Source organism: Topomyia yanbarensis, chromosome 2, assembly GCF_030247195.1.
Source record: "Topomyia yanbarensis strain Yona2022 chromosome 2, ASM3024719v1, whole genome shotgun sequence".
In the NCBI taxonomy this organism is placed as follows: Eukaryota; Metazoa; Arthropoda; class Insecta; order Diptera; family Culicidae; genus Topomyia; species Topomyia yanbarensis.
Genome location: NC_080671.1, coordinates 279,988,765 through 280,001,991, shown reverse-complemented (window position 1 = coordinate 280,001,991; position 13,227 = coordinate 279,988,765). Strand labels below are relative to the sequence as shown.

The following is a 13,227-nucleotide window of genomic DNA, read 5'->3' as shown; positions in this document are numbered from 1 at the left end:
GCGCTCATGGCGTTGACTGGTGCTTTCACCACGACTCCGACCGCTGCTCTTGAGGCACTTTTAAATATCAAACCATTACACATACACTTAAAACAAGAAGCACTATCATGTGCATACAGACTGCAGGTTACTGGGCTTTGGAACAGTAATCATGTTGATCTTGCTACCACTCATACACGATTGTGGTCACAAATGGTTACATGGGGTGAAGATATTCTTGCTCCCAGCGATATTACACTCACTTGTAGTTTTCCTTACAGGACATTCCATGTGAAGATTCCCTCTCGAGAGGAGTGGTTGTCTGGCTTTATGGAAAGACAACAACAAACGCAAGTAGTCTGTTACACTGACGGTTCTCTGATGGAGGGACGTGCCGGTGCTGGTGTCTACTGTCGTGAAATGAGATTGGAACAATCTCACTCACTAGGTAGATACTGTACTGTATTCCAAGCAGAACATTGCCCGGTGCCCGAACATTGCGGTATTACTGGAAATGAATGGGCTGACGAATTGGCCAGGGCAGGTTCAGCGATTGACTTCGTTAGTCCTGAGCCCGCGCTACCAATTTCGACAAGTTGGATACGGGAAAAAATACGGTCCTGGGCTTCGTCCGAGCACCGCAATTATTGGAGCAATCTACAAACGTGTCGCCAAACAAAGGCGTTTCTAGAACAACCATGCCCAGTGGTTTCGAAAAATCTCTTACATTTTTCGAAGCTCCACTGTGGCATGCTGACCAGGGCTTTAACCGGCCACTGCAAACTCAATTATCACATGGCAACTATTCAGCGCGCTGAGTCTTTTTCATGTGATCTTTGTGAATCCGACTACGGAACCTCATATCATCTGATATGAAACTGTCCAGCGGTAGCACAATTGCGATTTCGAGTCTTCAGCCGTCCTTATATAGACGAAACCATGTTTGGTCGACTGAAACTCAGAGACATACTAAAGTTTCTTATCCAATGTGGTAAAGAGCTTTAGGCTTATTCGCAGGCAAGTTGAACTACTTGTGAGTTTAACTTACCTGTTGTTTATTTTTGTTTTGTGCTGTTATTTTTCCCACCCTTCCAATTCTACTTCCTCACACGTCCTTGTCCTTTCCTTCCGCTCAAGAAATGATGAAAACACACGGCAAGGCACAAATCCCCGACTATGTACGGGGAACGTGCCATTTGAGCCAATATATTCTGATTCCTGATTCCTGATTGGTCTCGTGTACCCGGTTGACTACGTAGTTTACGCAGGTAGAGGCCGAGCAGTTCTTCCTGAATCCAAACGAAAGCTTCGGTAACAGATTTTCCTGTTCCGCTATTTCATTTAGTCTGTCCTTTACGACTGTGTTTATCAATTTGATGTTGATGTTCATCAACGATATTGGGCGTTTCGATGCTGGGTCTCGTGGATCGCCTTTTGTCTTCTGGATCGGTCGAACGTCCGTGATTCTCCAGCGTTCGGGGATTTCCTCCGTCTTGAATACTTGGTTCAGCATTTCGCACACTTCGAGCTGCAGCCCGATGTTAAGGCCTTTCATTATGGCGTAGGACATTCCATCTTCACCTGGCGCTGTTTTTTCTTGTTCCTTAGAGACCTTAGAATTTCCTCTGCTGTCAGAGACGCTTCGAATTTTTTAAGGTTCAGTTTGGAGGTTGTCGTAGGTCGATCTGATGGTATATATTTCCCTTCATAATAATGTTTCATGGAAGCCTCTCCTTCCTCTCTCGACAGTTCGCTTTTTCCCACCACTGGTTTTGTTAGCGCGATGTCCAGGCCTTTTATTATGTTCCACAGGTGTTTCGCTGGGGTTGCTTCGTTAATTTCTTCCGTTAGTTGCTTGCAGTATTCCCTTTTGGCTTTTCTGATCTTCCTCTTCAATATGGATCTCGATCTTTGCAGGGCGATTTGGGTTGTTAGTGTTTTGTTGATGTTATACAATCTGAGATGACGCTGTTTGTCTTTGTAGGCTCCTTCTATATCTTCCGACCACCATTTCTTCAGGTAGTTTGCCTTCTTGTTGTTGATGGTGTACGTTGCGTGTTTGATGCACTCCTCGAATATATCTTGCATCTCCTCTGGGTTACGGATTTCGTCCGGGTGAATTTGGTTTAGTTCGTTGATGATTTTTTGCTGGTTTACTTTGGCGGTCTTGCGAGGGTAAAGCGGGATCGTGCTGCTTAAAGTTGCCAGTATGCAGAGGTGGGAGCTTCCGAATTCTTGGTTGATGACCTTCCAGGATGCCTTTCTGATCGGTCCTGGGGTTGCTAGGGTAAGGTCTATTGCTGAACTCTCTCTGTTTAGCGTGGTTAGACACGTTGGGCTTCCATCGTTGAGCAAAACTAGGTTCGAGGCGGCGAGGAGGCAATTAATATGGTTCCCTTTTTGGCACGGTTTCGTATGGGGGTCCCAGCTTTGGTGGTGACCATTCCAGTCCCCCCCTACCCATATCTCTCCTTGTAGACCTTGGAGGACTTCGAAGAGGTCTTCTATTTTTCTCATACACTCCTTGTGTACTTCTTGTCCCGGGGGAACGTAGACGGATATGAACGTTATTGGATCGAAGCCTTTGATTATTTTGATCCCGATGGTTTCCACCGGTAACAAGTTGTTGAAGATTATTGTTTCGTATTCTAGGCTTTGGTGAACCAATAGTCCTACACCTCCATAACCCTAGTTTCTTCTAGCGCTTTCCATCCTGTAACCTGGCATTCGAAAGTGTTCCTCCTTTTTTAGCCAGATCTCTTGCAGTATGGCTATTTGTATGTCGTTTTCCCCAAGAAAATGGTGGAGCTCTTCTCTTGTTTCTGTGGGGCGGATGCTCTGAATATTATGTTGAAGAATGTTCAATTTTTTACACGCCACTTTTGTAACTTTCTGCTGTTCTGTTTGATTTCCCTTGAAGTCCGGCGTTCCGGTCTATAATTTCCTGGATGTCGTCCGCTATCTCCACTATCAATTGGTCTCTTTCCAGTTCCGATTGTGATTCGTGTACTTTTTTCCCGATTTTTATCTGCAGCAGTTTCAGTGGATTGATCCAGTTCCAGTGCCTTATTTCTGCGATGAAGTCCTTTCGCAACCGATCCACGAACCTTTCGAACGCTGTGGCTTTGAACGGATTTTCCCTGCAACTGTTTGGAGTTTGATTTGGAGACTTGCCTAGCGGTATTTCTTTGATATTCGGCTGCGTTGGGCGCAGCTCGGGGAATTGGCTATCTTTGGAGCTAGTTCTCCTCCGGCTTCTGCATGTATTGAGTCTTTGATATTCCTCCACTTCTATAGGCTCTTCTCCGTCTTGATCATCCAGACCGCTGAATCGGTTGGAAAGCTTTGGATATCCGGCCTCCGCTTCCTTGTATGTGAGCTGTTTGTCCTTCATCTCAGCTAGAATGCACCGCCTTCTTTCTCTCTCCGGGCACTCTTTGCTGTTTGCTGGGTGGTCCCGTTTGCAATTGGTGCATTTGGGTGGCTGTCCGCAGTCTATCTCTTTGTGTCCTTTCCCGCATACCTTGCATCTTGACTTGCCCGTGCAACTTTTGGCTCCGTGGCCGAATCTCCAACAATTTTGACACTGACGAATCGGGAAAATGTATAGTTCGCAACGGAATGCGCAACCATATATTTTGACGAGTCTGGGAACTTTTTGACCTGCTACCGTGATCCTTAGGTTATTTGTGCTCACCAGGTTCTTCTTCTCCATTTTCATGATACGTTCAACTGAAAGGATTTCCGTGTCCGCTATTGTAGAGTCGCGTAGTTCTTGGTCTTCGAAATCTTGTGGCACACCTCTTACGAAGAGAATTGTTCTGTCGGCTTTCTGTGGGGAGAAGATCTTCAAGTTGAAGGGGGTTAGATTAATGAGTTTAAGGTTTCTGAGGGCTTGTGGTTTGTTCTGTGTTTCGATTTTGTATCGAAATTTCCCGATTTTGTATATTTCCTGGTAGTCCGTGAATCCTTTTCCAGTAAGAATTTTTCCCAACACTACTGGGTGCTTTGGGAAGACTTTCTCCGTGTCGATGCATTCGAGATAAATTGTGTCCACAGTGTTGTCTCCGCTTACCTGACCGGCTTTGCTGAGACCGTTGGCGTCTGTTTTGTTTGCTTTAGCTGCTTCCGCGTATGTAGTGAATCCTTCGTTTATGTTCTGTTTTGAGGCCGGATCCGGGTTCGTCCTCGTTTGATCCGTAGATTCCGTGCTGTTTGTCGCATTTGTAGTTTTCCGCTGAGCGGTCGTTGCTCCAATCCCTACCGCTGGGTCGTTGTTGGTCCGCTGTTCTTCCCGCCCTTCGGGGTTTTGACCTTTGCTCATGCCTTCCTCCAGTCCGCCCGCAACCACCGTAGATCGTTTTCGCAGCTGTTTTTCTCTGACTGTTCCCTCGATATGTTTATTCCTGCCTTGCAAGTTTTGCGATCTTGTAATCATTTTTTCCTTGTTTTCGAATTTTGCTTGCATTTTGTTTTTCACTTTTTGGCTCTTCTTTGTATATATGAACTTATAATTATATTATTATTCGGACTTTTCACCGCTAACTATTTATCTCTCGCTAATATTAATTTTTCGCTCACTAATATTAATTTTTCTCTCCCTCTTATAATTTTTTTTCTCTTTCACAAATATTAATCTTTCTCTTGTTCCGCTTTTTATTCTGCTAACTAAATTTCACGTTTGTGGATTTTTTCTTGTAAATATAACTCAGCGCCATTTTGTGACGCGCCCGACCGATGTGAAAATGGATATTTTTCCCCGAATTATCGGGGCACCTCTGGTTATTCCCTTTATTTAAGACTCGCGGAGTGGGTTCCCTTCTTTTCGTCGGAATTAGGTTAAGTTTTGTAATTTATCGCGGATTAGCACTCAAAAACTGCACTTTGCAAAAGCAAACGACCGACGCGCGACCTCACTATCCCTAAAGGTTTGTTCTTTGTGGGTGCTCCGTCACTCGCGAATATCGCAATCGCACACAGACGCACTCGATGCGAATTTTATGCTACGTAGTGGTGTGACGGAAGTTATTTGCCTACTGTTTAAATAATGAATCTACCGCACTCGCTTATTCTCAGTACTATAAAAAGTCAATCGAATAATTCACTTAGGTATGACGAACATCACTGGAATTTTGACATTTACTAAATACCGTATCGATTTTGACACATTTGACATGTGAGTTGTCAATCAACAGCAGGGTTGTGCTTTGATGCTGTCAGTTTTTATGCGACGTATTTCTTGCAATGTTTTTAGGGGTTGTTCAGCAGATTACGTATCCGAGGTGTAACAATGGGTCAGATAGAAAGCATCTGATGAACACACTCGGAAAATAATCATTTACGTTTCATTTAGCCATTGCATCAACGAATGATTGATGGTGGTGATTTTAGGGAATAAATTGGCTTCAATTTCAGTCGATTGTGAATACCGATATTGTTTCTAAATTTATTCCCAATTACGTTTATATCATTGCACCAACGGAAGGATTGGTAGTGATAGGATTTCGGGTCAAGTTTAAGGGAAGTGTCAACGCACGTAATTTTTCGGACATAGTTGCCCGATGTGGTGTTGACCCATCTCAATTTACGTTCTGCCATTGCACCAACGGAGTGTTTGGGAATGGTAAAGTCAGGGTTTGGGGAATATTCAGCGTATGCAGTGCATCGGACATAGTCTTCCGATGATGTAACTGATTATTTTTCATGTTTTAGATTTTCAATTATTGGTTTATTGATGAAAACTAGTCCATTATTATAATGGCTGGATATTTTTCGTTCAGGTTTAGGGTTTTTAGCAGAAAATACATCCATGAAATCTCGCAAGAATCTGCACAGCTCCACCGTTAATTTGAATAGCCACAAAAATGATTACTGACCAATATTAAATTACGTTCCGTTTAAGTTCATTTAAGGACATTTGTTGATAGTAATTTGTTATGTGAAGTTTCAATTTCATTGATCAAATTTTCATAAAACTTGGTAGTGTGATGTAACGTTTTGTGTGTTTGCGACAATTATTGCAAAGATAATTTTAAATTATGCATTAAAAATAAAGTAATTATAGCTGAGTTTAGATGCCACAAAATATAAACCAAAGAGAAGGCGTATCGGAAAGTCTCCATAATTTTACTGTAAGGGTTATGTCTTGGCTAAGGGTAACGCTATAAGACGGCTATTATCTCTATTGGAAAATATGAAATGAACCACGTTGTGTTATGGAGATTATTTTCGCGCCAATTATGTATGCCACATCAAAAAATCGCCATCTCGGAAAGTAACCGCCTCAGGTCTTTGTCGAACAGAGGTTTCGTAGACGAGGAATTTGAACTACTCGCTCATTTCGTTAACAGTTCGGCTGGTATCCAGAAGTTCTGGACGCGTTTCGCAGTGCTTAAATTCGTTTATTTGAGACTGAGTTAAGAGTTATAAAGGTGATTTAGTGAAGTGTGAGTTTAGCTTAATTTTGTTTAATAGTTCTTTTCGGTATCTCTGATTTAGTTCTTTCGACCAAAAACTGGTCATAGCGTCCAACTTCTGAGTTTTGCCTCAGATTACTACAAGAAAGGTAACGTTTTTTCTCATGAAATTATAATTAAAAATTGCTAATGTGAGTTCGCGTTGGACAGCAGCGCTCGTCCAACGGGCGCTTTATATTGTACGGGCTGGAGTAATTTGGACTATCGGAAGTCCACGGCGCCGGAGGAGGCGTCATCTACGTTTAGTGTGAACAGACTCGTGTGGTTCGTCAAGGCCTGCCATTGTGGTAGTGAAACGGAGAGGTGGTAAGTTCGCTTATACTGTTGCGAAATTTACACAGCGGCCACCAATAACCGCTTGTGAGTGCCGACCCGATTTCTACGTTACACTTCCTCGTGGGTCGAAGTCCGAGATCCGGCCCTCGTCCCGTACGTAGCCAAAAGCGTACTGAGGTGCCGAGTCTGAAACGGGCGGTTTCATTCCGTTCTGAGGTGGTCCGTAGCGGAATCTCAGTACGCGAAGGCCATCCAGAACACGTTGGCCTCCGTGGAAGACTTTCCCGGGAAACGTACGTCCCTTGTGTCGTCACGTTTGCTCTCGTGAGAATAAATCGGAAGCTTCCGTCCAGCCGCGCCACCCTCCGAAACTTCAATTTCGGCCATATCGCACACGAGTCGAGCGTCAGGCGCCGCATCTACCTTTGCGAGCGTCCTTTTTGCCGCCAAAGCTTCGTCAGCCGCCATCACGCTTGGTGGCATCTGCAGTCGTCGCCATCGAATACAGCTGGTGGCACTCCATTCGTCAACGCCATTAGTTCCGTCATCAGTCATCACCCGTCATCGTCAGCTACAAACCTTGCGCGCAGGTAGGTGGAAACCCTTTCATGGCCATGAGTGTTTTTAATTTCCACCATTAGAGCAAAACTGTCCGATACGAAAGAACTTCAATAGTAAAAGATTTCAAATTCGATCAAGTTGCCATACGTTCATTTTTATTAAAATCAGTTCCTTTGCGTTGCGTTGCCTTAAATAAAATTGCATTTCATTAAGTTACATTTATTTGCGTTTGAGTTCGAACCGAAAGTGTTCTTTACAGCACCTCCTGCGTTAACCAAACGAGCGAAATAGTTTACAGGTTTGGCGGTTGATTTGGCGAGTTTACCGTGGCGAATTTAATTTGGCGAGCTTTAGATTGAATTAAGAATAGCCGTTCGAGTCGTCCCCTGAGGAGTTCTCAAAAAAATAGTCGGGCAAGCGAAAACGACCGGTGGTCTCTCGATAGCGAGAGTGGCGCATAAACCACCAAGTTTACCAATAACTTTCGGGACTCGTAGCGCGAACGGTTACTTGGAGTTGTCGCCAGCACTGTTGCTCGCTCACTTGTACGAAAAGGTCGTACAAAGTCTCCGCATCTCCGTTAGATCATTCTTTTGGACGGATTCGATGATCGTTAAGTGCTGGCTTTCGTCGTCGCCATCAAGATGGAAGCAATTCGTCGCTAATCGGGTCTCCGAGATCCAGCATATCACGAAGGAAGGTACCTGGAATCACGTCGCAGGTGTAGAAAATCCAGCAGACTTAGTCTCGCCTGGGATGATCCCGGCACAGCTTCTGTACCAATATGTTTGGTTTGACGGACCTCGCTGGTTGCTATTGAAAGAAGCCTATCGCCCTCAGCCCCGCCAGATTAGAGAAGAAGACATTGCATCAGCTGACTTGGAGAAAAAAACCACCACGTTAGTCCTTCAGGCAAGCACTCCCAGTGAGATCTTCAACTTACGATCGTCACTGTCGGAGTTAGTTCGCATTACGGCTTATAGTCGCCGTTGCCAGTTCAACGCACAAGCTGTCAACCGCAACTGTAGAAGGTATGGGCCGATCACATCGTGTGAGCTCGACGATGCACTGCGAGCATTGGTTCGGCTTGCGCAAGAAGAAAGCTTTCCACAAGAACTTGCTGATTTGTCCAAGCGAACCCACGTGCGGGACTCGTCGCGCATTGTGTCACTAAAGCCGATTCTCAAGGAAGGCATGATGTGTGTTAGTGGCCGGTTACGACATGCATCAGTTTCACCGAATCGCAAGCATCCGTACATTCTCGACCCACATCACCCGCTGACGAAAATCGTAGTTACTCACTACCATCGGAAACTATTTCATGCGGAACAGCAGCTGGTAATTTCGGCAATGCGAGAGCGATTCTGGCCAGTGTACACCATGAGTGCGTCGCTTGTTTTCGAGTTCGACCAAAGGTTCAGGACCAGATTATGGCCGATCTCCCGGCTGAAAGAGTAACTCCCTGTTCGCCGTTTCGAAGAGTCGGAGTTGATTACTGCGGACCATTTTCAGTGGTCCATCCACATCGTCGTTGCCGGCCTGTAAAATGTTTCGTCGCAGTCTACATTTGCCTTACTACCAAAGCGATACACTTAGAGATAGCCGCGGATCTTACGACGCAGGCCTTCCTAGCATCGTTGAAGCGCTTCTCGGCTCGACGTGGAAAACCCGAGCTGATAATGTGTGACAACGCAAAGAATTTTGTTGGTGCAAAACGAGAGCTGGATGAACTTCGCAAGCTGTTTCACAACCAACAGTTCCAGAACACTGTCGCAAAGAAGGCGGCAGACGACAGAATTGAGTTTCGGTTCATTCCAGCACGTTCTCCTAACTTCGGCGGGCTATGGGAATCTGCTGTTAAATCGTTTAAGACACTCTTCAAACATACGATTGGCTTGCATACCTTGGTGTACGATGAAATGCAGACAGTCTTGATTCAGATTGAGGCGATTCTGAGCTCAAGACCGCTCACCCCCGTTAGCAACGACCCAGACGATTTTGAAGCTCTGACATCAGGACATTTCCTAATACAGCGACTCTTATTGGCAATTACGGAACCAAATGTTGGAGAAATCCCGGAAAATCGGCTGTCCGCCTGGCAAAAGGCACAGCGATTCACACAGTTTCTGTGGAAAAAATAGTCGACGCAGTATTTGTCGAATCTGCACAATAGGACGAATTGGACACGCCAAAGAGACAACATACGTGTGGGTACTATGGTTGTTCTCAAAGAAGAAAATTTACCTCCATTGAAATGGCACCTGGCGCGTGTGACTGAGATCCAAACGGGACCAGATGGGAATGTACGAGTAGTTAAAGTACGAAAAAAGGATGGTAGCTACCAACGAGCCATATCGAAGATATGCGTACTACCCATCCGCGATAATATTTCTTCACCAACCGAGGAGAACTAGGACTCCTCCATCGGCGGAGGCCAGAAGGCCTCCGCACACCAGTTAATTTTTGTATTTCTTTAAATTTCAAAAAGCTAATGCAATGTCTTTTTCCCAGTCACATTCCGTCTTGATTCTTGAGCTTCTGGTATTCCCGTTGCTCCGAACGCTTATTCAAGCTGTTCATCATGAGGCTTGGCTATTTCGAGATACGACATCATCAAATTCGTTTTCGAAGGAGGAAGTGCACACTTCAACCTTCCCGCCCTACGCCGCGATCGTCAACGGATATGGCCAGCTCGCCAGTCGGTCCCACCAACGTAGTGGCTTCGTCGCAGTCGTCGTAGATGGATCTGCACTAGGGTGACAGTAAAACGACCATTTTAGAAATTACTAATCTACACCTCCTAGCGTCGTTCCAAATCATGAAAAAATGACACTGTCAAAATTTGAGCGAAATCGGTTAACCCTAACCCCTCCCCCAACGAGCTTAAAGTTTGTATGGGATTTTTGGCCAAAATGTATGGGGAAACACTCACAGTTCACATTATCGCCCCTAGAGGTCGCTGTTAACTTCCGAACACGGACCTAGGAAGGAGTTAAGCTTTTGAAGATATGCCGAACAAGTTTGTCGAAGACTGCAAGACAATCCAACCAACCGTTAAAGAGTTATTAACGTTTAAAGTTGGATACTGCTACTTAACATGCGCAAAGGGCGTACTCCGCTTATCTCATATATGTGACCCACATGCAAAGGTGGGGCAAGGTTAGGAAAAACTCATATATCTCTGAAACGACGAGAGATAGAAAGTTATGATGTTCCACGAAGTTGTAGAGAAATAAAAGGACTTTTTGGTTTCACTGGGAAGTTTCAGGATTTCTCCGTATGGAGGCGGTAATGAGCCAAACAATTTAAAGGGAATGCTCCTATCTGTACAGCGCTAAGAGATGGAGCATTTGGATGTTCTACAAAGTTGTAAAGTAGCAAAAAATACTTTATTCTCTCATTTGAAAAATGCAAAATTCCACCACATGGTGGCGCCAGTGAGCAAAATTAATTCAGGGTAATACGCCTATCTATACAATGGTAAGAGATAATGCAATCTGATGTTCTACGAAGTTGTAGAGTATTTCAAAGGCTATTGTGTCTCGTTATAAAAATTGGAATTAGGCCGCATGATGAATATGAAACTAAACAAATCGCTTCTAAAGAATTTCATTTACGCCAAGTTGATACCTGTAAGTTATTTGAAAAATATACTATTTGGCAAAGCAAAGTGACAGTTTACGCCGTGTTAAAATGAACAGCTTCTTGAGACACTTTGTGGATGACTGTCAAGAGACACATCTTTGGGTACTATTTGGAACACATGCAGAAGAATTCGAAATCGAAAGGAGACGTTTGTCCCGATTCTAATACTGTGTAGAATATCATTCAATATGCTCCCACAACACAGTGGTCTAGAATGTGAATTTAGCAGCAATTTTAACTTTTGCCTAAAATTAAATGACTTAGCCTTACAACATGTTTGGCATAGTTGTTGTACTTTGCAATGCCCTTCTTTTTGTTTTAACAAATGCTAAGGTGATTCTCATTTTAGCAATTTTTAAAATAGAACTTTCAACGGTTCAAGATAGTGTTTGATGTAGAAGTTGTCGAGAAACAAATTTTAAACAAAGTTGCTGAAGATATGCAAGCTCTAGCTTTTGTAATTTTCATTGCACGAGAAAAACAAATGTAAGCTTCAGGGTGTTCTGTAACCTTCCGCCAGCTAACAAAGCTAGTAAAACTGTGTTGGCGCACCAGCGGTTGCTCGTTCATTGGGCCACTTGCGCGACTTCCGAAGGGCTAAAAAATGGTTTTATTTCTAAAACTTTTGTAGTTTTTTTTTTACACTGAAGCACCCTTTGGACAACTTGAAAATTATTTTAGGGCGCATAATTTTCTTTAAAACATTAACTAACTACTAAACTTTTTTCGAAGTTATGAGAATTTTCATATAAAAACGTTTTTAATCCACCTAACAATGTGATGATACATTTTGTATAACTCTTATCACTCTCTTCGTATATTATATAGATAGAGAACATTTATAACTTGATGCTTCGCGATGCTTTTGATAACACATACTACATGGGATAGTCGCAGGACTCAGAGAATCGCTCAAATAGGACAACATAGGACAACATCAGTGCTTGAAATCTCAAATGCTAAACCAAATAAATGAATAAGCGGAAAATGGCCCATAAAACAGACATACAAACGAATTATTGCTCTATTGATAACATATCTAAATTCTTCCATCAATGTATTGCGTGGGGAAAACTAAATTTTCCCAAAGAGGTTAAATAAATATATGTTGTACTAAGCCCGAAAATCGAAAAAAGTTTTTTTGAATCAATTTAAAGTTCATACTCTCAATAGCGTTCAGCCTTGTTCGTCTGCTAGAGTCCATCAAACATGAGGTTGATAAAATGGGGACAAACTAAATAGGGGCCTGATCAAAACGGGTCTTCAATGTATTATAATTAATAGGCAGTATTCGAAGAATTTTCTTGGGGACGAGTGTTGAACGACTTTGTTTCTACTTACTTGCAGTCAGTGGCGTGTCCAGAAATTCGATTTGGTGGAAGTTTGATGAAAACTTACTGTCCAAAACGCCATCTTTGAAGTTTTAATATTATGGAGAAATAATTTTTCAAAAAATAGTAACAGAGTTCGTGTCTTTAGCGAATTTGTTGAGAATATCAAATAAAAACAACTTTATTACAGTCATGAATACTAAGTGTAGGGAGTATATCAATTTTTAAAATGATATTTACGAAATATTCCTTAATCTATTTTTAAATCGCTTTCTATTGTGAGCTTCACAAACTCAAGCTTTGGATAAAATGTAAATTTTATTATTTATGAACACGAGAAGAGATTTATCATAACAGTATAGAGATTACTGGGTAGGGAAAGTTATGAAAATTAGAGCCATAGTACTAAAGTGAGAGCAAGGATGTGAAGTAAACAGATCGGAAAACTAGAAGTGGCAGGGTCATTAGAACAGGCTTAATATCGTACGGGCTTAATTTTTGCCTTTTGCTAATGAAGGTCGAGCTTAGGCAGCATAACTACGAACCACCCGAGTTCACTAGCATGTGTCCTGGTATAGGCAGACAAGTCTACCTTTACCGTAACAACCGACCACCGGCATTTCTTGTTTTCCAATCTGTTTACTTCACATCCTTGCTCTCACTTGAGTACTATGGCTATTATTTTCATAACTTTCCCTACCCAGTAATCTCTAGCTAATTGAATGTAGTTCAAATATAAAAAAGAAAATGTGACTAACATAGTCGAAATAAAAAAGTAAATTATAAAGTAATTGAAAATTTTTAATAGAAGTGACGAGCGAGTGAGCGATACTAGTGCATATTCGCGCGACTATACAACGGTCGGTCGGTTTTCCTCATCACTCATTTGACCGTCGTTATGCTACTAGCTAGCATCGGCAGTAGCGGAGTAGAATTTTTCGTGCTGTGACCCGTGCCAA

At 43.0% G+C, this 13,227-nt stretch overlaps 1 protein-coding gene across 1 annotated transcript; it reads left to right on the top strand.

Annotated features, from left to right (window-relative positions):
• Nucleotides 1-7,898: 7,898 nt before the first annotated feature.
• LOC131680378 (uncharacterized) lies at nt 7,899-9,433 on the top strand. The gene is made up of 2 exons (XM_058961095.1): nt 7,899-8,630; nt 8,708-9,433. Exons 1-2 carry the CDS (start codon nt 7,899-7,901, stop codon nt 9,431-9,433), a joined length of 1,458 nt encoding a protein of 485 aa, XP_058817078.1.
• The last annotated feature ends 3,794 nt before the right edge of the window (nt 9,434-13,227 follow it).